General features: G+C 37.1%; 1 protein-coding gene across 1 annotated transcript; it reads left to right on the forward strand.

Moving 5' to 3' along the window:
- The first annotated feature begins 4,508 nt into the window (after positions 1 to 4,508).
- Positions 4,509 to 14,337, forward strand: LOC137815486 (rust resistance kinase Lr10). Its single transcript, XM_068618604.2, has 2 exons — positions 4,509 to 4,527; positions 13,083 to 14,337. The coding sequence occupies exon 2, from the start codon at positions 13,175 to 13,177 to the stop codon at positions 14,324 to 14,326; it is 1,152 nt and encodes a 383-aa protein (XP_068474705.1). The 5' UTR covers positions 4,509 to 4,527; positions 13,083 to 13,174; the 3' UTR covers positions 14,327 to 14,337.
- Positions 14,338 to 23,498: the final 9,161 nt, after the last annotated feature.

Consider the following 23,498-nt stretch of genomic DNA (forward strand, 5'->3'; position numbering starts at 1 on the left):
AAAGGACATAATCCTACCCTTCCAAGTAGTGAGCTTATTCCTAATACCTACTATTACTTTTTCCCAAAATTTTGTCTTTCTAGGATTCATGTCCACAATCATGCCTAAGTATTTAAAGGGGATAAACATTTGTTCACAATTTAAGATAGATGAAAAGTTTTTCAGTACATCAGTCCCAATGCCATAACACCTATGCTACTTTTATGAAAGTGTACTTCAACCTTGAAGCTAGCTCAAACCCTATCAAAATACTCTTTATAGATACGATATTTTGTACATTCTCCTTATAGAAAAAGAAAGTATCATCATCAAGCTGAAGTAATTCAACCTCGACTACCCCCCTCTTCCACCTTAATACCCTGATATAAGTTTTTCTCCATTGCCTTTCTAACAATACCTGTTAACCCTTAAACTATAATAATAAAAAAGGAGCGAGGCCATAGGGTCCCCTTGTCGTCTTAGGTCTCTACCAAGTTTTAGTTCTTTTTTCGGACTTCCATTTACTAATATAGATATAGTACCAAATTCTATACATGTTCTTATCCATCCAATCCACTTACTATAGAACCCTAATCTTCCTATCATATAGTACAAGAACTCCCAATTATAGTCATATATCTTTTCAAAGTCTGCTTTAACTATAATCCCTGTTTTTCTTAAACTCTTTTCATCTCTTCTATAGTCTCATTAGCAATGACTATGTTGTCCAACATCCTTCAACCTTGTATAAAAGCTACTTGTGTGCTATCTATTATTTTAGGTACAACTTTTTTCAACTTATTTGCTAACACCTTAGAGATGATCTTATATATGCTTCCCACAAGATAGATATGTCTAAAGTCATTCAACTCCATTGGGTCTTCTTTCTTAGGTACCAAGGTCACAAAAGATGCATTACAACCCCTAGGAATATACCCATATGTATATAAATATTTAATATCCTTAATACATCTTTTTTTAATTATATCCCAATTATTCTTAATGAAGCTAAAATTGAAACCATCTGGCCCAAACTTTTTATACTTCTACAGTGACTCACAACCTCTTTGACTTCAACCTCTTCTATTTCCCTAGTCAAATCCTCATTGTCATGTTCTGTTAAGGATAAGAAATCCACATTTCCTAGCTTTACACTCAAATTAGGCCACATAACCTATCTTGGAAGAACTCTTTTACCACTCCTTTATTTGTTCCTGGTTCCTCACACCAGTTTCCTAACACATGGATGCCTTTTAACTCATTCCTTTTATCTACCTTATTCTAGAATGAAAATCCTTTGAGTTCATATCACCTTAATCAAGCCATTTAACTCTCGCTTTTTGTTTAAGTATCACGTTCTCCCTTTCACAAAGTTGTCTATACTCACTTAATAGGCCTATCCTCTCTAATCCACTTTCTTCATCTAGTTCATTTATTTCATCCAGATTATATAAATCTTCAATCCTTTTTATTAGTTTATTTTTCTTAGTAGCCGTGAGACTAAAAACCTCTATGTTCCATTTTTTTATATCCAGTTTCCGTTTCTAGAATCTTTCCTTTAGAGCTACAATACAATTTTCTGAAACATCATATTCACTCCACTTAGCTTTAACTTGGGATTTAAAACTTGAGTCATTTTGAATGGCTTAGGTCCACAATTCTTTATAGAGTACTTTAATAGTATTGGACAGTGATATGAAACAAGACTATGTAGAACATATTGAGAACACCCTAGCCACTAGTCTAGTCACTAGTCAAGCCACTCAAAGGATACCAATGCCTTCTCTAACCTTACTTTTAGCTTTTGCATTGGACCTATACCATGTATACTTCCTATCAACCAGTGGCACGTCTAGGAATTCCATATTATGTAGAAACTCATTAAACTTTCTAACCTCTCTATTTCTTCCACCTCCTTTGTTTAGGCCTTTCCTATCTGGATAAATATTGCAAAAGATTTTCTTAATATGTTCAAAGTATATTTGCTCTATTTTTTAAGGATTTTTGCAGAAGAATTTTAATTCCAGGATTTTTAGAGAATATTCGTGCAGAAATTTGCATTCAATTCCTTTTCTGAGATATTTGTTGATCTAATTCTCTAATTCTTCACTTCAAATTTTGTTTCCTATTTTAATCCAAAAGAAGCAACTGGTTAAAAATAAAAAAAATAATAATTAAGGCCCAAATAAACTTAATTAGAAGAATATTAATTAAAACAATAGATTTATTTATTATTACATTCCAATAATTTATGATTAAAGTTAATAAGTGTGAATAAAACTACGTTCATCAGATACCATCATCGCTAAGATCATTTGGTGAGATCTTCTTAACGATTTTGTTTGACACAATTCCTCGATATCTTCTGATGCAGTTCATTAGATCATCTTATCTATTCCAGTAGAATCGTCTAATGTGTATTTTCTTCTTTGAATCCTTCATTTGGACCACATTCCTTCTTTAGATCATCTTGCTCATCTTCTCTAATATTTTTTCTAATCTTAGACACACATGGGTGAATTTTGTTATGTCATAACACACCTTATAGTGTTTGTTATCTCAAAACATATAGACTCTCATATGAGATCATCTATTGGGTGATAAATCGTCTAGTAACTTAAACATGAGTAACTAGAGTCACATAATTAATAACATAGACAAGATTCAAAGCGAGTTTAGGAATATAGTAAACATGTAAAAGGGACAAAGTAAATATGAAGACAAATTCAACTTATTAATGGCGTTAAGGAACCATCAACAATCATAACAAATGTAGGTGAGACCAAATTTGAGTACACAAAAGACTTAGGATCATATAAAGAATGAGACATGCTTGGTAAATTAGAGGAAGACAAATATTTTAAGGATCATAGCTTGTGACAAAATTGTAAGAAACTTTTAAAAACGTTTTACCGTATAAAATACACTAATAGAATGCATATAGTCCTCATTTTCACATATCTTATTTAATTACACAATAAAATAATTACGCATGATAGAACACAACATATGTTAAGACAAAAAAGAGGTGGTGTAAAAAGGGCACACACAAGATTGGATTGCAAATAGGATCTTGAACTCCACTAAAATTGCATCTACAATAGCTCCTAATATGAAAGGGGTATTGAAAAATATCACATTGCTTGTCGAACCAGGTAAACCTACTAATAGGTGATTACCAAATGAGTTATAAGCTCTATACCATATTAGATTTTAACTTAAAACCAATCGTCATTTAGTGGATTTGTCCAATACATATGTAGACCACACTTCCAAACTTGATGGAGGCGATCTATAGATATCTGAGCTGAAACAAAAGGGAATGAATTATTTGTGATATTAGTCTTTATAGAAAGTCTAAAAATACAAAACATAATAAATATATAAATATGATAATAATATAAAATTTATCAAACCCTTAATTAATATATATATATATATAATATTATCTCAACAAGTAAAGAAAATTAGGGTAAATAGGCGTATCAGATAGGTAGGCCCGTGATGTTTCTGAATCGTGACTCAAAATTTACATATCATGGGAGAATGAGAAAAAAGTGGGAGAGAAGTAAAGCAAAAGAAAAATGGAAAACAACTCAAATTTTTAAAATCCCAAACCAGAAGATCATGTCGAAACAAGAAACCCAAAAATTCATCATCAACCAATTAACTCTTCATCTTTATTTCCTATTTTAAGATATTGTGTTGAGAAGTGTGATAATTTTAACCAAAGATTATGAGAAATTAAAATAATAAGAAAAGAGAAGATGATACCAAAAATTTTAGGTGAAAAATCCTTTAAATATAGGTACAAAACTACCGGTAAGAGAGCTAAAAATTTTCACTATAATTGTACTCGGGGTGCGTACAATGAATTCCTCGATAAATAGCTCCAAAATAAATTCTCTATATATGGGTTAAAAACTTACACCCCAAGAGAAGAAATGGACCGCATATGGAAGGAGGGAAGAAGTTGTATGTTGTTGTTTCTATATATAGTGGTTCTAGGAGACAACAATAATAAAAACAATTAATTGAGAATAGTAAGTAACCTCCATTTGATAACAATTAATTTAATTGTTAATTGTGAATATGAGTAACCTCTCTATTTCAATTAATTCTGAACGGTAAGTAACATTCTAATTATGCCAATAAAACGACAAAGATGAGTGATATCCCACCCCTATAAATTCAAAATTCGAAATTCATGTTTTTTTTTTCTAGTTTAAAATGTCGAAAACTGCCTTTAAAATTTAGATTTAGACAGTTAAAAATCGCAGTAAATTTTGGAAAGCCAAAATTACCTTCCGCGTCTATGAAGAAGGATAAAATAACATTTTGTAAATTATGTAAACAAAGATTTCACAATAAGAAAGAACATAATGGAAAAAACGAGTAAAACACCAAAACGTTCCCTAGATTTTAAATTACTTTTTATTTTGACCCTTATATAAAAGAATATTTTAATTTAATTTTGTCATGTTATTTATTTACTCAACGATTTTTTTATTTTTATTTTTTGCGGGACTATTGGTAATATCATATACGGTGAGTTTCTCTATTTCTATATATATTTTTTAAGTAAAAAAAGGAAAGAATAGTTTACTTTGTCTCTATCCCACGGTTTTATTCCTCTATTTCTATATGTTATTGTACCTGAGTGGAGAGATGGGGCTCAGGCACGGTCGGTTGACGTAGTATAATTGCTGACGTGTCGATCTTCTTCTTCTGCGGTCGGTCGTTCCTTCTTGGTGTCTCCTTCGGTCGGGCGGGGGAGGGTACCTGCGAAGGCACTCCGACGCTCAAGTAAGTGAGAGATTCTAAGTGTGGGTCTGAGAGTGGATGAAAAAACGTACCTTTCTCTGGCTTGAGCACGGTATTTATAGGATTGCCTAATGGGCTTTCTATCCCTTTGGGCTCAGGGTGGTTATGGATAGGTCTTGCTAGTCGTGATCCGAAATATCCGGGGAATATATCTTTAAACACGTATTCCTTATTCTTCGGAGGTGTATCTTAACCACCTTATCTTGTCACATAGATACCCTTACATTTATTATGCACTCGGTCGGTCGGCCACGTGCGTTCGTCCGGTGCCTATCGGTACACTTGCCCCCCAGGCTCGAGGTGAATAAAAGCCGAAGAGTCGTAATGATTGTTGTGCTTTTCGAGGTGTCAGGCATTAAATGTAACGGAATGACGAGACGTTTGCTTTTGGTCGGAAAGGACAGAGATCGATCCGACGGTGGAGATCGAGTGACGGTTCGACTTCCGACTGGCTGAGGTCGTAGGATGAACGTGCATCTAACGGTTGAGGGAGGACGAGGAATGCTATAAATAGCGTTCGCATTTGGATTAATTTCGTGTTTTTGTGAATTCGGCATCCGAGTCGCTCCGAGTGCCGAGTCTATATTGCAAACGTGTGTTGCTGAACGAGTTGTAGTTGCCGACCGGCTGTTTGTTTCTGCACGTTGAGGTTAGTTATGTCGTCTCAACTTTCCTCAAATAGGATAGTGAATATAGAGTTATTTGGGAGTGAGGACTCTTCGTCCGGGAGTGGTGAGAGTACAAGTGGGTCGAGGGGTCCAACATATGACTGGGTGGACATTAGTGTTAGAAACTTCCCTACTGTTTTTAGAAAACCGGATGACCTAGATAAGGTGATAGCAAGGGCACCGGTTGTGCGGTCGGGTTTACCCTCGGATATTCTAATAGCCGAAATATGTGGGTATACCGACCGGGTTTATCATGGGAGGGAGAATGCGCCGGTAGATTTTTTCTATGTGTATACCACATTATTTACTGATTTGAGAGTCACCCTGCCGTTCGACGATTTCACTACGGACGTGCTTCGAATCCTTAATCTAGCTCCGACACAGCTTCATCCGAATTCATGGGCATGTTTACAAGCCTTCCGAATGGTGTGTCAACTTTTTGAGTTGACACCCATGGCGGAAGTGTTTTTGTTTTATTATAGTACATATTCGGTTAGTCCGGTAAGCTGGGTTTCCTTGGTGAGCCGCCCGGGGAGTGTGCGCTTCGCGGCGTTTACCACATCTTACAAGAATTTCAAGGAACGATATTTTAAGATATTCGTGGAGCCGGACGGGTGGGAGTTCTTTTACACTGCTGGTGGTGAAACTAGGTTTCCATTTCATTGGACGCAAAATCCCGTTGCCTTTAACTCTAATTCTCGTATGGCCGTGTCGGTGCTGGGTAAGGCTGTAATGGCGATATTCAACCAGCTCCCTCATAAATTGCCGACAAGGGAAATAATTGCATTATATGCGTCGTCCGATCCCTGGGCGGATTTTATTGGTATGTGATTGCAAATTTGTTGTGATTGAATAACTCCATTAATAGTGTTTAGTTCTTGTGTGTTTTGCAGAAATCATGACACGGACGGACACATCTCTGAACGAGTATATGAACAACTTGCGCCAACAGAGGAACTGACAGGCGGGTTCCCTTGAAACAAGTGGGGCGTTAGCCGCCCGACCGACTTCAGTGGTACCTGCTGCGGGGGCCATGGCTGCGGCCGCAGCGAAGAAAAGGGGTCGACCCCCTAAGGGAAATCAAGAAGGCCGACCGGGGCCTTCTCGAACGGTTGCTGAATCGTCTTTGCTAACGGTCGGCCTGGAGATAGCGGCCCATTTACAAACGGAGCTGACGGCCGAGGAGAACGAAGTGCTCTCCACCATCCCTACGACAAAATTGATGGTGGAGACATTGGAATTGCAAAGTCGGGCACTCGTGGCGAGCCGAACGGTGATCGAAGAACTCGAGAGAGTTACGACCGTCGTCGTTCCTCGTTTGAAGAAAGAAATAACTGAAGCCAACCAAGCTGCGAAGGCATCGGCCGAGATGGTCGAAAAGTTGAAGGCCCAAGTGGAGGAGAAGCAGGCGGCCGTGAAAGCGCAAGAGGGACTGACGAAGAACCTCGAAGAGCAACTAAAGGAAGGTGCCGACTGGGAGGAGGCGTTGAAGGCGGAAGTGGCTAAGTGCCAAGACTTCATGCTTCGCATTAGCGAAGAGTATTTTCGGTTAGGTATCGGACAAGCGGCCTGTCTGCATGGGGCACCACTGGAGGACGACCGGTACGACATAGAAAAAATCGTAGTTGATGGAAAGCTGGTGCCGGCCAACCTTGATGATAACTTGGATGAGGAGGCCGAGGCGGAGACCCCTGGCCCACAGCCGGACGCCTCATTTGAAGAGCTAATGAACAATGTGCCATAAAAAATTGTTGGACCCGACATGTGGGCAATATACACTTGCATTTAAATATTTATAATTTCAGCTAGTATGTATATTGCGTAGGCCGAACGAGTATGTATAATTTCTAAACATGGTGTGATTTATCTAAGTAATGACTTGTGGTTTCGGATGCCAAACGAGGCATAGATAATTGCGATTGTTTTAATAATAAGATAATTCATATGCCGAACGAGGCATACATAATTCTGATTACATTGAAGTAATTTGATAATTTGGATGCCGAACGAGGCATATATAATTCTGATTATGTTAGTAATAATTTGATAATTCGGATGCCGAACGAGGCATATATAATTCTGATTACGTTAGTAAAATTTGATAATTTGGATGCCGAACGAGGCATAATTAATTCTGATTACGTTAGTAATAATTTGGTAATTCGGATGCCGAACAAGGCATATTATGCTGATTGCGTTAGTAATAATTTGATAATTCGGATGCCGAACGAGGCATAGATTGAGAGTAATAAAAGAAATAGGAGAGACGTGGAGTGTGGTTTATAGTTCCTCGTTAAAACCTTCTCGGTCGTAAACCCTCCTTAGGGAAAAATCGACCGAGCGAGGAAAGAGTACACTTTTATTAATTCAACTATAATAAAATTTGAGATGCGTGGCATTCCACGTTCTCGGTATGTCCTTTCCAGATAAATGTTCTAAATAATAGGCTCCACCGGCTGCTGTGTCTGCTATGCGGAATGGTCCTTCCCAATTGCTAGAAAACTTGCCGCCTTCCTTCCGGGCGTCACCTCGCATTTGCCATACTAAGTCACCTTTGTGGAATTGTCTTGGTTTAACTTTGGAGTTGTATCGTCTGGCTGCCCGGATTTTGCATGCTTCTTCTCTAATTCTACACTTGTCCCGAAGTTCGTTGATGAGATCGAGGCCGACCGAGAGACTTTCCTTGTTCAGATCAAGATCAAGGGTTTGTCGGCGGAGAGAAGGTTCTCCAATTTCAACGGGGATCATGGCTTCTGTGCCGTACGTTAGGTTGTACGACGTTTCTTGTGTAGTCGTCTGAGGGGTACAACGATATGCCCATAAGACTTCTAAGAGTTCTTCAGTCCAGTTACCCTTGGCTGGTCCGAGACGTTTCTTCAGTTCGTTCAGGATGACCTTGTTTGCAGCTTCTGCTTGTCCGTTTGTTTGCGGGTGTTCGACTGAACTGGCGATGTGTTTGATGTGGAGCTTCTCGTAAAATTCAGCTAACGTCCGGTCGGTAAATTGCCGACCGTTATCGGTGATGATGATCTGTGGAAGGCCGAAGCGGCAAACAATATTTTTCCATACGAAATTTTGGACATTGCGAGCGGTGATTGCAGTCAGAGGCTCGGCTTCAATCCACTTGGTAAAGTAATCAATGCCGACCAGTAAGAATTTACATTGGTCTTTACCGGGGGCAAAAGGGCCAATGATGTCCATACCCCATTGTACGAACGACCAGGGTGATAGCATAAAATGAAGTTCCTCAGGTTTTTGATGGGACAAAGTACCAAATTTTTGACATTTAAGGCATTTCTGGACGAAATCGGTACAGTCGCCTTGGACGGTTGGCCAATAGTATCCGGCTCGGACTACTTTGGCGGCCATTGTTCGCGCGCCCGAGTGAGTACCACAAATACCTTCGTGCAATTCCCGGACGACATAGGAAGCTTGATCAGGTGTCAAACATTTAAGGAGTGGTCGGGTATAACCGCGATGATAAAGATCGTCGCCTATCAGGATGAACCGGGCAGTTTTCTGCTTCATGGCTTTCTCAGACCTGGGACTACATGTACCATTAAGCAGATATTCTTTGATTGGGGTGATCCAGGTGGATTCCGAGTCGATCATTAGACATTCTTGTAGGTCGATGCTCGGCCGTGCAAGCGTGACATGGATTACCGACTGGTGTACTCCTTTTCTTTTTGTGGTTGCTAGCCGGGATAAGGCATCCGCGCGAGTGTTGTGATCGCGTCGGACGTGTTGCAAGGATATTTCCGAGAATGTATCCATCGATTGTTTGACGAAGTGGTAGTATTGCTGCAGCAAGCTTTCCCGTACTTCGTACTCATCATTGAGCTGTCCGATGACGAGTCTGGAATCACTTTTACAAATTAATCTAGTGATTTCCAATTCTTGGGCTAAGTGTAAGCCGGCTATAAGGGCCTCGTACTCAGCTTGATTGTTGGAAGTCTTGAATTCAAATTTCAACGCTTGTTCGATGACAATCTCGCCGGGTCCTTCCAACACGACTCCAGCGCCGCATGACCGTTCATTGGAGGAGCCGTCGACGTGCAGAATCCAAGATGGAAGTTCGTCCTTGGCCAAGAAAGGGGTGAGTTCGGCTGCGAAGTCGGCAAGGGCTTGCGACTTGATGGCCCATCGTGGCTGGTACTGTATGTGGAATTCTGATAACTCTATCGCCCAGCTAATCATTCGTCCGGCTAAGTCTGGTTTGGCCAGAATTTTCATGATAGGGTAGTTCGTCCGAACAATAATGCGATGGTTTTAAAAATACATACGCATTCGTCGGGCTGTAATGATTAGAGCCATGGCCACCTTTTCAATCGTCTGGTATCGAACCTCGGCGCCATGGAGGGCGCGACTGACGAAATAAACTGGACGTTCTTCGGAATTAATCTCTTGGACCAAGACCGAACTAACAGCTTCGTTTGAAACGGCTAGGTAAACTATAATCGGCTCTCGGGCGTCCGGTTTCTGGATGACTGGTGGGGAGGATAAAAAAGTTTTTAATTGAAGGAAGATTTCTTCACATTCAGTCGTCCAATCGAAGCGAGATGCTTTTTTCAATAATCGGGCTATGGGTCTCGTCTTTTCTGCGAGTTTAGGGACAAACTTGGACAGAGCGGTGAGCCGGCCAATGAGTCTCTGAATCTCTTTAATGAAACTGGGGCTCCTCATCTCGGAAATGGCTTGACATTTCTCTGGATTAGCTTCTATGCCGCGGTGAGTAAGCATAAAACCTAAGAACTTTCCTCCCTCGACGCCGAACGCGCATTTGTCAGGATTGAGTCGCATTCGGTGCTGACGAAGGGCTTGAAAAACTTCTTTTAGGTCGGCGATATGTTGTTTACATGAGTCAGATTTGACGACAATATCATCAACGTAGACTTCGACGTTCCGACCGATCATGTCGTGGAACACATGATCCATTAACCTTTGATAAGTGGTCCCCGCATTTTTGAGTCCGAAGGGCATAACTTCATAGTAGAAATTGTCGGAGTCGGTCATGAAGGCCGTCTTCTTTCAGTCGGCCGGGTACATTTGGATTTGATTGTAACCTGAGTAGGCATCAAGGAAGCTGAGGATGTGATGTCCAGCAGCCCCATCAACTAGACGATCAATGGTAGGTAGAGGATAAGAGTCTTTTGGGCATGCTTTATTGAGGTCCGTGTAGTCAACGCACATTCGCCATTTTCCGTTTGCTTTCTTTACCATAACTACGTTGGCTAGCCATGTGGTGTAATGGGCTTTCCGAATGAATCCAGTTTGTAACAATTTATCAGCTTCGTCTCGTGCGGCTTGGCGTCGTTCCTCGCCTAAATGTCTTTTCTTTGGAGCTATTGGCCTAGCTTCTTTATACAGTGATAATCGGTGAGTGATGATCTGTGGGTCTACGCCAGGCATGTCAGCGGCCGTCCATGCGAACAGATCAGCATTTTTAACAAGTGTCGTGCCGATGGCCATTCGGTGGTCCGGCTTTAGTGAGGTGCCAATATGTGTAGCGTGGGGTCAATCACCGCATTCGAGGTATTGTCCGATTTGAGGTCGGTGCTCCGTCACGGTTTTGTCCTTAAAAGGCGCCTCAAAGGGTGAAGGGAGGAAGAAGTATATAAACTGCCCTTGGCCTCGATTCCTGAGTGATGTGGGACTGTATTGGCATACGGGAACAAGCCCCCCAGTCGAGGTCTAAGGGGAGTGGATCCCCCTAGTTGAGGGGCGAAGGAGCCTCTCGGGCCCCACGGTGGGCGCCATTGTTCCGACCTCAAGTCGTAGGACAGCATCACTAGGGTCAATCACCGCATTCGAGGTATTGTCCGATTTGGAGGTCGGTGCTCCGTCACGGTTTTGTCCTTAAAAGGCGCCTCGAAGGGTGAAGGGAGGAAGGAGTATATAAACTGCCATTGGCCACGATTCCTGAGCGATGTGGGACTGTATTGGCATACGGGAACAAGCCCCCCAGTCGAGGTCTAAGGGGAGTGGATCCCCCTAGTTGAGGGGCGAAGGAGCCTCTCGGGCCCCACGGTGGGCGCCATTGTTCCGACCTCAAGTCGTTGGACAGCATCACTAGGGTCAATCACCGGCATCCGAGGTATTGTCCGCTTTGGAGGTCGGTGCTCCGTCATGGTTTTGTCCTTAAAAGGCGCCTCGAAGGGTGAAGGGAGGAAGGAGTATATAAACTGCCCTTGACCTCGATTCCTGAGCGATGTGGGACTGTATTGGCATACGGGAACAGTTATAAATAATAAGTATGATGGAATAAGTTTCTTTATAAATATATTTATTTGAATAAAAATATAAATAAATTATTTTAAAGTTAAAACTAATTCATATGTAAACTAATTTTTGGACATTCTTTTATATAACATTTTTAAATTTAAATTTATAATTTATAAATGATTTTTATTTCTTTTTTAATTTTCTTCTATAAAAATATTTTAAAAAAGTTGTCCAAATATAACTAATATTATTTATACATGCTATTCTTTGGGAAAATAGTTCTATAAAATTTCACATTATTATTAATTTTTTATTGATGAAATTTATCACTTTGATTCTTGGACTCTTCCAATATACTTTTAATAATAACAATTTGTGTACAGGTGCTAAAAGAATACTTTATTTTGCCATTCTCATTAAGTATTCATATGTTAAAAGCTTTCTTTAGGAAAACTCATATCCACATTTTTATTACATTAAAATAATATACTTTTAAAAATAAATAATTTTGTAAACAAGATATTGAAAAATAATAAAATAATAAATTTAAAATGTATATAAGTTTTAAAAAAAATAATATTAAAATAACATATATAGTGGCTATCGATGCACTATATATAGGGCATAGATTTTTTAACCACCTTAGTGTTTTCTTTTTAATCGATAATTTTATTCTTTAGTTGAAAGAGGATATATATTTTTTGTAATGGTCTAACTTTCTCACTTAAAATAGCATAAACAAACATCTTCTTTTAATTTTTAAAATAATTATTTTAGAATAATATCTTTTCTAAACTATTTTTTTTAAATAAAAAATATGGATACATTCGCGCGCATGTACTTTTACCGCTTTAAATTAAAAAAGTTATTTACTTATTTTTTTAATAGAGATAAATTATTTAATTAATTAATTTATGAAATAAATAAATAAAGTATATATATATATATATATATATATATATTATAAAACTCATGTTATTTATTTATTAAAAGGTAAAATTATCTAATTATAGATAACGTCTTATCAAAATTGTTAATTTTTTTTATAATGATATAGATTATTTTTAATAGAAATAAGTTGTTTAATTACTCATTTTATTAAATAAAACAATATGTTTTATTTATTAAAGTATATAATATTTTAATTAAAATATAACATAAAAATAATTAATTGTATGTACTATTTATGCAATAGTGATGATAGTGATAATGATAATAATAATAAATATAAATATAAATAAATTTAAAAGCTTAAAAATTTATTATTATTATTATGTTCATAAAAAAAGTTTACAAGTGATTTTTTTATTTCAAGGAAGGTGTGAATTTCTTTTTTTCTTTCTTCGTTACTATATGATATATGATGATATTTGCGATATTAATTCACAGGATTGAATTTAGTAATATACGGACGAAAGGGAAATTCTGAACGTTACACTACTGCATTTGGCTCAGTATCAATTTCGTTGGGACAATATGTTATGCCATACTTCATAGTTAGATATGTTGTAGGCACGATATTGCTAATTGCTCTTTTGATATACAAGTGTAGAAGAAGACATTCGTTAGAATATCAAAATATTGAAAGTTATTTACAGCAAAATAGTTTGATGCCTATTCGGTACACATATAAGAAAATTGAAAAGATGGCTAAAGGTTTCAATGAAAAATTGGGTGAAGGAGGTTATGGCTCTGTATTCAAAGGAAAGTTGCGTAGTGGATCTTGTGTCGCTATAAAAGTGTTACAAAAATCAAAAGGTAATAGACAAGACTTTATCAATGAAGTTGCAACAATTGGAAGAATACATCATCAAAATGTAGTGCACTTAATTGGATATTGTGCCGAAGGCTCAAAACTAGCCCTTGTTTATGAGTTCATGCCCAATGGATCTCTTGATAAATTTATATTTTCTAGAGAAGGAAATCTACATTTAACCTATGACACAATATATAATATAGCAATTGGAGTAGCGTGTGGGATTTCGTATTTACACCATGGTTGTGAGATGCAAATTTTGCATTTTGACATCAAACCCCACAACATCCTACTTGATGAAAAATTTACCCCAAAAATCTCTGACTTTGGATTGGCAAAACTATATCCAACAGACAAAAGTGTTGTAACTATGACAGCAGCAAGAGGGACCATTGGATACATGGCTTTGGAATTGTTTTATACAAATATAGGAAGAATATCAGATAAGTTTGATGTTTATAGTTTTGGAATGCTTCTCATGGAGATAGCAGGCAAGAGAAAAAACTTAAACCCTCATGCAAAGCGATCAAGCCAACTTTACTTTCCCTTTTGGATTTATGATCAACTTGACAAAGAGAAAGATATAAAAATGGAAGATGTTGCAGAGGATGAGAAGAAAATTGCAAAAAAGATGATTATAGTTTCACTTTGGTGTATACAATTAAAACCAAATGATCGTCCTACCATTAATAAGGTAGTCGAAATGCTTGAAGGAGACATTGAGAACCTTAAAATTCCTCCAAAACCTTCTCTGTATCCACATGAAACATTGGAAAAAATTTGCTCTGACCAAACAACATTGTGTGAGTTCATTAGTTCTTCAAGCTATTCCATGGAGATTGTCACTAATGCTTCACTAGATGAAAGTATTAGATAATGCATATTAGTTGTTTATTTGCCTCCAACTTATTGTCTTGAACATTGCTCATCTATAATATTTACATTGTGTTATTTCCTATTGCAAGTTTACAAAGAATGGTAACCAAATTTAAAAATGTGTTCAAAGTTTTTCGATATGTTCATTATACTATGGTATTTGTAGCAACCTAGTTTTTTAATAGTAATTTAAAACTTGATCAAACATAATAACAAGTGAGAAACTAAATTTGGTTAAAAATAACAAATTAAATAGGTATATTTCCTGGTAAAGTGTCTCTTATAAATTCTACAATAATTGAGATTGTGTTGTAAGCTATAGATAATAGTAAAGGATTGTGTGTGAAAGTAATCAAACAATCAAGGAATCATCAAATCAGACATAATTGGTTAGTTTATGCTTTAAAGGGGTGCAAAATGTTTTTTAAGCACATGACTTCTCTACTGGCAGAGTCCTCCCCTTACTGGCTAATCAATACTTATGTGGGTAGGTAGAGTATGTATGGTGAGAGTTGGTGGCAAAATACGTATCACTGGTGGTCATCTTTTTCTAAGCTGGATCAAACGCCTTCTGTCAATAAGCATTGGTATTTTGGTATTATTCTTCATAATATGATGAGGTGTTTTCTAAAGTGTAGGAGAATATGTAGTCCTGTAGACAGTCAGGGGAGCTCCTACTCACAGGCATATAAGTTGTCTTCTATAGTGGATTGGTGGTAGAAACAACAACCTCTATTTTTTTCTTTTTTATTCATTGTGTGTTGGCTGGATGGTTGCAGGTTTATGCTCTAAAGGGGAGCCAACTTATAATGGTGTAGGTGATGGTCATTCTGTATCTAAGGCAGGTTTTCTTAAGGAATCCAATGTGAACCAAAGTAGTAGGGGTGTTGTCAGTCTTGCGTAGATACCCTTAAGCACCCTATGCATTGTTTACTGGAAGTAGCTTTTTCTTTGGTTTGGTGGTCTTGGTGCTTGAGTTGATCAAAGTGGCCTAAAAAAGGAATGGCTTGTGATCTTGGATGCCCTCGTGCCTTGTCCAAAACTTCAATCTCTTACCTTTATGTAGAAGTTAGTGGTCCCCTTTTTGGATGTTACAGACCTAACCTTAGTGCAATAAGGATGGCAATTGAACTTGAAGCAATCTTGGAGCTTTGTAAAGAAAGCAACAACATTTATACTAGCAAACTACACTTCTGGGAAGTATCTTCTCTTTTTTGTGTGGTGATAATCTTTTGAGCATCTACTGGTTTATGCACGGAAAAGTATTTGATATAAGAATTTAAAAGAGCTAAGCACACGGTCATCCTTTGTTTAGCTGTCAAAAGGGTCCTGTACAAGATTTTTCTGCATAATTTAGCAGCAACCTTAACAACTCAAACTCTATTTTGCCTATGTTTTTTGTTGTTTTGGTTGCCTCTGACTTTGATGCGGAAATTGGCTCTTCTATAAGGGTTGTGACACACCAAAAGTGTCCCTCTTAATTTAATTTTATTTTTTGCCGATAATGTTAACATATTTAGTTTTTTTTTATTTTAAGTTATTGGGCTTGTTTTTGACCCGACTTTCCTTTTCTATTTCAATTAGGCCTTAGTCTTTTTCTTATATATAGACCATTTATTTTACTTTCCAATAAACAAGTGAATAAGAGTTTCTTTTACATTTTATTTTCTCTACTTTTCTCTCTTTTACGCTTAAGCCACTGTTTCTTTTTCATTTGCAATTAGGAGAACCCAAGGGATTCTCATCTCCATTGACAGTAATATGGTATCAGAGCTCTTCATTTGGAGAACTCTGTTGCGTTTCTCTCTTATCTTTATTTCCCTCATTGTTGTTCTTAGTTATCTTTTCTGTTCTCTTTCAAAATCTTGATTGATTTTTGTTGTCTTGCAGGCGATGTATGATAAAAACCCCACACCGGCTTCCTATTCGAGTGAAAACCCTACACCGACGCTCCTTTTGGAATAGCCGATGAACAACTTCCTATACCTACACCCAAGCGAGAATCCTGCAACCTTTTTAGTGTCTCCTGTTCTTGATTCAACAAACTACCATTCGTGGAGTCGATCCTTCATCACTGCTTTTAGTGCCAAGAACAAGGTGGAATTCATTCTTGGTTCACACCCATCCCACAAAAGGATGACCCCACATTCTCGTCTTGGTTACGCTGTAACAACATGGCTGTCTCCTGGTTAGTACATTCTGTTTCAATCCCTATTAGGAAAAATATTGTTTGGATGGACATAGCCTTTGATATCTGGAATGATTTAAAAGTTAGATATTCACAAAGGGATTTATCTCGCATTTCTGATTTGCAACTTGGGAGTATTTCTTTAAGTCAGGGGATATGTTTGTCACTGAGTATTTTACAAAATTAGGTGTTATCTAGGATGAATTAGAGAATTTTAGACCTAATCTTGTGTGCACATGCCCAGTGAAATGTTCTTGTTTTGTCATTTCTATTATAAATCAGAGAAAGTGTGAGGATTGTGCTATGCAATTTTTAAGAGGATTAAATTATCATTATAGAAATATTTTTTCTCATGTTTTGCTTATGGATCCCATTCCTGCCATATCCAAAAAAAATTATTTGGTTGTCCAACTAGAGAGACAATTATCCGCTATTGTTCATGCCCCTAGTCTTCATAGCTTTAACAGTAGTCGCACTAGTACATGTACTTTATGTGGTAAATATGATTATACTGAGGTTGTTTGTTTTCGCAGAGTGGGATTTCCTTCTGGTGTTGTTAAAACCTCAAAGTTTTATTCTACGGGAAAAGTTTACACTTTTTGTAATCGTCTTGGCCATTGCATTATACAGGACAATCTCACCCAAGAGAGGATTGGTACAGTTAAAGTCATTGTTGGCTTGTACTTTGTCACTACCTTGCCTGCTTCTAGCCATTCTAAACCACATAGTTTTGCTCCTTTTATTAACTATAATATCACAAACAAAACATTGTGGCACTATAGACAGTGGCACCCTCCACTTGAAAGATTACATGTCTTAAGTAAACAATACCTTTTTATTACTGTTGATAATCATCATGTATGTGACACTTGTAGTTGTGCAAAACAGAGAAAATTTCCTTTCGCTTTCAGTAATATTGCTACCTCTTGTATTTTTGATATTGTACACTTTGATATCTGGGGACCATGTTCCATAATTTCTAATTACTTGTCTTATAATTCCTTATCTTCTAATTTTAAAAATATTATTTCTTCTATCAATTCTCATCCTGAACCTCGGTCCTATACTGAAGCCTCCAAGCATGTTTCTTGGCAAGCTGCCATGCAAGCTAAGCTTCAAGCTCTTGCTGCTAACAATACTTGGCAGCTTACCCCTCTTCCTTTAGGAAAAAAAGCTATTGGTTGTAAATGGGTATATAAAATCAAATACCATTTTGATGGCACTATTGAGCGTCTCAAAGCTAGATTTGTTGCCAAAGGGTTTACCCAACTTGAAGGACTCGATTTCTTAGACACTCTTGCACCTGTTCCTAAACTCACTACCCTCCGCCTTCTCCTTGTTGTTGTCACTACCAAAAATAGGGCTTTAAAACAACTTGATGTCAATAATGCCTTTCTTCATGGTGATCTCCATGAAGAGGTATACATGAGCCCCCCCACCTGGCCTCTCTCTTCCTTCTCCACAGCATGTCTGCAAGCTTCAACGGTCTTTGTATGGCCTTCGTCAGGCTAGTCGTCAATGGTATCACAAGCTCTACTTTTCTTTTATAAAATAATTACTCTATTTTTGTTGTTGATCACTCTTTTTTTCTTAAATATAATAACGATAAACTCACTATTATTCTTTATGTTGATGACTTGGTCTTAACTGGTGATGACACGGAGGAAATCAATACAATCATTGCATCTCTTCACTGTTACTTCAAGATAAAAAATTTAGGCCATCTGATGGCATTCCTATGAGCTCTTCTTGGATTTTTAGTGGTGATGGTGCGGAAGCTTAATGGAGGAAAGTGGGCAAGGCCTTCCTAGGAAGTTTGGGTGCCTTGAAGGTGCATGAGAGGTAGGGAAGATTGGAGTGGTTCGGCCATCTCCATTTGGGGGTGAAAGGTTGAAGACTAAACACCTAATTCTAGAGAGAATTGGCAAGGGAGTAATTTGAATGGCACTTGGGCAGCATTACTTTACTCAAAATAGTCTTACAAAATGAGAGCCAAGCACCTCCTTATATAGGATTGGAGGGCTGGAATTTGAAGAGCCAAATACAAATGAAATGCTAGCAAAATTACATGCAAGTGTGAGCACATGGCACATGGGAGCACATGGGATGGTGGCTCCAAAATTCAGCACATGTGAGGTAGGTTCTAGAATTCTTCCATGTGCTAGGAGTTCTAGAACTTTATGCTCCACTTAGGCTAATTGTGGGCTGGACCTAAGTTTAATTAGGAGTAGGAAACTCTAATTAAACTTAGGTTAGCATTTTAGGTACCACTTTGCATATTTCAACACATTTACAAAAATATTTAAACCATGCTACTTTGACTAGAAAAATAAGAAAAACTATGACACACTAGAGTCTATGACATGTAAAATGTGTCCTCTTGACCCCTCTTTGACTATGACTCTAGTGGTTGCCTCAAGGTAGCATTTTGGTGGCCTCTCAAAGGGTTGGTGTTGGGGCCTCTTCCATCATCCCCTCCCTCTTGAAAAGGATTTGTCCTCAAATCCAATGCTTTTTCTTCAACTAGGTGATGAATGTGGCTGGATGGTGTCCATCATCTCCTCCTTCTTGAGAAGATCTATCCTCAGATCTACAGACTTGATCTCGAATAGCAGCCTCTTGCCCTCTTGCTTCGTCAAGGTGTGTCCTCTCAGATCAAATGTCCACCTATGGGAATCTTGAAACAAAGCAAAGGAGTTAGTGTGAGCATTTGGAGAAAACGTAATTGTGTGAAGTTGCCATTTGTGTTTTTCTTTTGGTTTTGGAAACTTTGTACAATATTTCTCTTTTGTTTGTTGTATATGTTCTCTAATCATCTTATGCATTTTAAAATGTTCATTTGTGGTTACTTTCTCTTTAGGCATAAATCCTATAGGAGATGGTAACAACTTAAAAGGAGAAAAATGATTTAGCCCACATATAACCTCAAAAGTAGAAATATAAGTAGTTTTGTGAACTACTTTATGGTATGTAGGATCATCTCTAGAGTTGTGTTTGTCCTTTATGATTAGTCTAGGCATAGTAGAAAGAGCTAGATTTTCAAATGTATTTTGACCATGCTTTTGAGGATGATAAGAATTTAAAGTGTACAACTTTGTTGCAAGTTTTCCCAAGAGAATCCTCAAATCATGGTTTGCGAAATTTGGAGCTCTATCCAACACTATGCTTGAGGATAAACCATGAAGATGTATCACTTCTCTAGAGAAGAGTTTATCCAAATCCATGAAAATGGATTCAAAACCTTTTGTTGTCCTAGGAAGCTCTAATTTGAAATTTGTGTCTTCCCAAGGATCATTTACAAAAGGTGAAGGAGTATAGAGTTCCTGAGACATTGCCTTAGGTGTAGTTTTAAAACAAGAATTGTACCTAAGGTAATGTCTTTGAACCTCTTTTCTCATGGGTGACAAAAGTTTTCCTTTTAAAAGCTCTAGAGTTTTATCAACTCTAGTTTGACCCATGAGTTCTCCTTCATGAAGAATTTTTCTCTTATGTGTAAAGATAGTCTCGTTGTTACAACCATTGTTTATATGAATTTGTACACTTGGCAATGGTTGTCTCAATAAGACATGACAAGTTTCTTTAGGCACTACCTCACATAATTTGTTTTTGTAGATGCTTATAGATAACTTGTCATTCACTTGGTGATATCCTAGCACATATGAAAAATAATCTACTTCATCTTTATCTATGCAAGCTTCTTTTAAAGACTCTTCTTTTTTTACTATGCTTGCAAGTGTTCCTTTACAAGAGGTAAGGCTAGGTTGTTCAACAAGAAGCATATTTTCAAAGGTACTTTTAATTTTCTTGTCTTGTTGAATGACCTTGTGGGAAGGAACACTCTTCTCCCACGCCTTTTGTTTCTCAAGGGTTTTCTCATGCTTTTCTATTTTTACATTTTCATCACTCTCACTAGCTTCTTTTTCTTGGCTACCATTCTCATCTTTGTCCCTTAAGATCATAGATCTTTCATTGAAACATTGAGATGCTAATTGATTATTGCCAAGGTATTCTAAACATGGAATTTCTCTAGCTTGAGTGTGAGAGATATGCTTGGTTAGGTTTTGGGAAAGTTCTAGAGATGTTTCTTCCCCTCTATGGAACTCATCCTTGTCATAAGATACATAGTATGAACTTTGTTTTCGACTTGATTGTTTTCTCAAAATTTGTTTTTCAACTTTAATGCTAAGTTGAATCAAGTCATTTAAATCTTTATAAGGTAAAAGTTCAACTTTGTTTCTTATCTCAAGTTTGAGACCATTTAGAAACCTAGCTATGGTGGTATGGTTGTCTTCGTTAATCCTTGCCCTCTCAATATATGATATCATCTTTTGCCAATATTCTTCTACACTCATATTTTTTTGATGAAGTCCTTGGAGCTTGTCCATCAACTTCCTATTGTAATGTGAGGGAATATGGCGACATCTCAAGGCTCCCCTAAGGTCATTCCAAGATGTAATGGAAGGGTCCTTGTGGAGATGTCTCTCTCTTTTTAGGGCATTCCACCAATACATAGCATCACATTGAAAACTTAGGGTAGCTAAGGGTACTTTCTTTTCTGCACTCACATGGTTGTAAGCAAAAATTGCTCTACCCTCATCTCCCAATATAGATATGTTTCTACATCTTCTTTTCCATAGAAATGAGGTAGCTCTACCTTAACCTCCTTTAGGTTTTCTTGTCTCTCTTTTCTAGCTCTCCTAGGGGGTGGTTGATGATATTCATTTATCCCAAGACTTTCTTCCCCAAAAGATTCATAAATTTGAGAGCTATATGCGTGAGAATGTAATTTTTTTGAAATTTGAGACTTCTCATCCTTTGCTTTAGTCAATACATTAAGTTTAGTCTCATTCTCCAATTGTCTATATGAAATTAATTGCACAACTTGTGAAACTTCTTTCAAAAGAGTTTTTAAAGATTTTACTTCACTTTCAATAGACTTTGCAGAATGAGAAGAAGAAGACATGACTAGAGCTTTGTGTATAGAAGTGTTTTACTTTGAGAAAAATTAGGGAAGTTAAAGAAGGTAGTTTTCCAGGTAAGAGAGGTGAGTCACAATGGACTACTTAAATACCAAGTCTTGCCTTAGCCAAAAACTATCCCTCTAAATCTTCACACAAATCTTTCTCTTGGTAAACCACTTAAACACAATGAGGTTGAGAAATCAAAAATTTTAATGCAAGAAACAATGCAAACTATCTAATCAACCAAGCAAAATTAACAAATCTTAAACAAGACTAAAACAATTAATAAGCGTAGCTAATTAAAGACAAAAAGATGCAATTAAAGCAATTAACAAAAACTAAGCTAGATAGTTTTAAGCTAGTCGGCCCTAGGTGAGGCTTCTTGGACACTTAGAGCCCTTGAAGACACACTCACCGTCTAATTGCGTAATTAAACAAGTAATTAACAAGAGTTAAGTTGCAAAGAAATTAGATGAAACTCCCTTTGTTGATTTTCTATTTGCACTTCCTTTGTTGTCTCTTCTTTGTTGGGCCTTCCAATGTATGTGGTGTATTTAGTATGAGTTTGTTTCTGCCCTTGCCTTTGTTCCTCTTGGAATTAGGTAATTAATTCTTCAATCCAGCACCTATTAAGCAAACTAGACTCCTCTCAAGTCAATTTCCACTCAAACAAGTACCAATTGATAATTAATCCACCACCAAACTTAGAGGTTAAAGAAATAAAGCAAGAAACAAATTAATTTGAAAAACAGTACCACACAAATGGAATTAAATGTGACAACTAGAAAGATTTTCAATGAAATTAGACAAGCAAATAAAAAGGTACTCAAAGAAAAGATGACACACAAAATGGAACTTATGGAATAGCACTAGATTTGATTTCAAAATCAAAACAACACCACTGAAACAAATTGTTGTGGTCCAGAGAGTGTGATTTTCACAGATTTATGCTGAGCTGGCCTTTTAATATTTGTTTCTGAAAATTTATATTCAAACAGATCAAGATCTCAACAAATTTATGGCGTTGGTTTCACTCCAAACGCATGCACCTTTATTTTTTAATAAATTTTCTAAAATCAGTGCTCAGATTCGCCAGTTGTAGCGTCAGGATTGCACACTGTTTTTTGTAATATTTATCATTTTTTTCTATTTCTTTTTTTGAACTGATTCCTTTTTTGTCCTTTCTCTAACACCTCAATCTTGCAAAATCCAGAGGCTCGGAATTTTCTTATGTGGAAAAATAATTTTCATAAGCAAAACAGCCAGCACAGAATTATGCAAAATAGGGAATTCTGTAAATCTGGAAATAAAAAACAGAAAGATATACCCAAAGCAACACAATGGAATTAGTGTAAGGAATTTGTGTGGATCTAACACACAAATATGAACTCAAGCTAAAAATAAAAATCACCAAAGGATCAAAACACAACAGATTTTAGATCAAGCATTCATACAAAAAACAAGAAACAAATAAGCCAGAGAATCAGAAATTTTCTATGAGGGAAAATAATTTTCTTAAACAAAACAGCCAGCACAGAGTATGCAAAACAGGGGATTCTGGAAAAAAACTGGAAACAATAACAGCAAGATACCAAAAGACAAACACAATGGAATTTGTGAAATAGAATTTGTGTAGATCTAAACACAAATATGAACTCAAGCTAAAAAGAAAAGGCACCAAAAGATCAAAATCACAGCAGTTTCAAATCAAGCAAAAATACCCAAAATCAAGAAACAATCAAGCCAAACAAAGGACTACTATGATTTGATGACATTGTGGATGAACATGACTTGACAAAACACATGGATTCAGAAATTAAAGACTCAAATGAACATAAAATGAACCAAATAAAATTGCAATAAGGACTCAAATACCTAAAATAAAAATAGCAACACAAGTATATGGAATCCTACCAAAAATTGCACAAAGATTGCTCAAGAACAATTGAACAAGATGCACCGATTGGAAATTCCAAACAGCACACCAAATCAAAGCAAAATTTAAAAAACAGCAAGACAATCAA

Source organism: Phaseolus vulgaris, chromosome 1, assembly GCF_051622355.1.
Source record: "Phaseolus vulgaris cultivar YP4 chromosome 1, ASM5162235v1, whole genome shotgun sequence".
NCBI lineage: Eukaryota > Viridiplantae > Streptophyta > Magnoliopsida > Fabales > Fabaceae > Phaseolus > Phaseolus vulgaris.

Coding starts and splice junctions, on each gene's coding strand:
- LOC137815486 (XM_068618604.2), top strand. CDS start 13,175: ATGCCATACTTCATAGTTAGATATGTTGTAGGCACGATATTGCTAATT.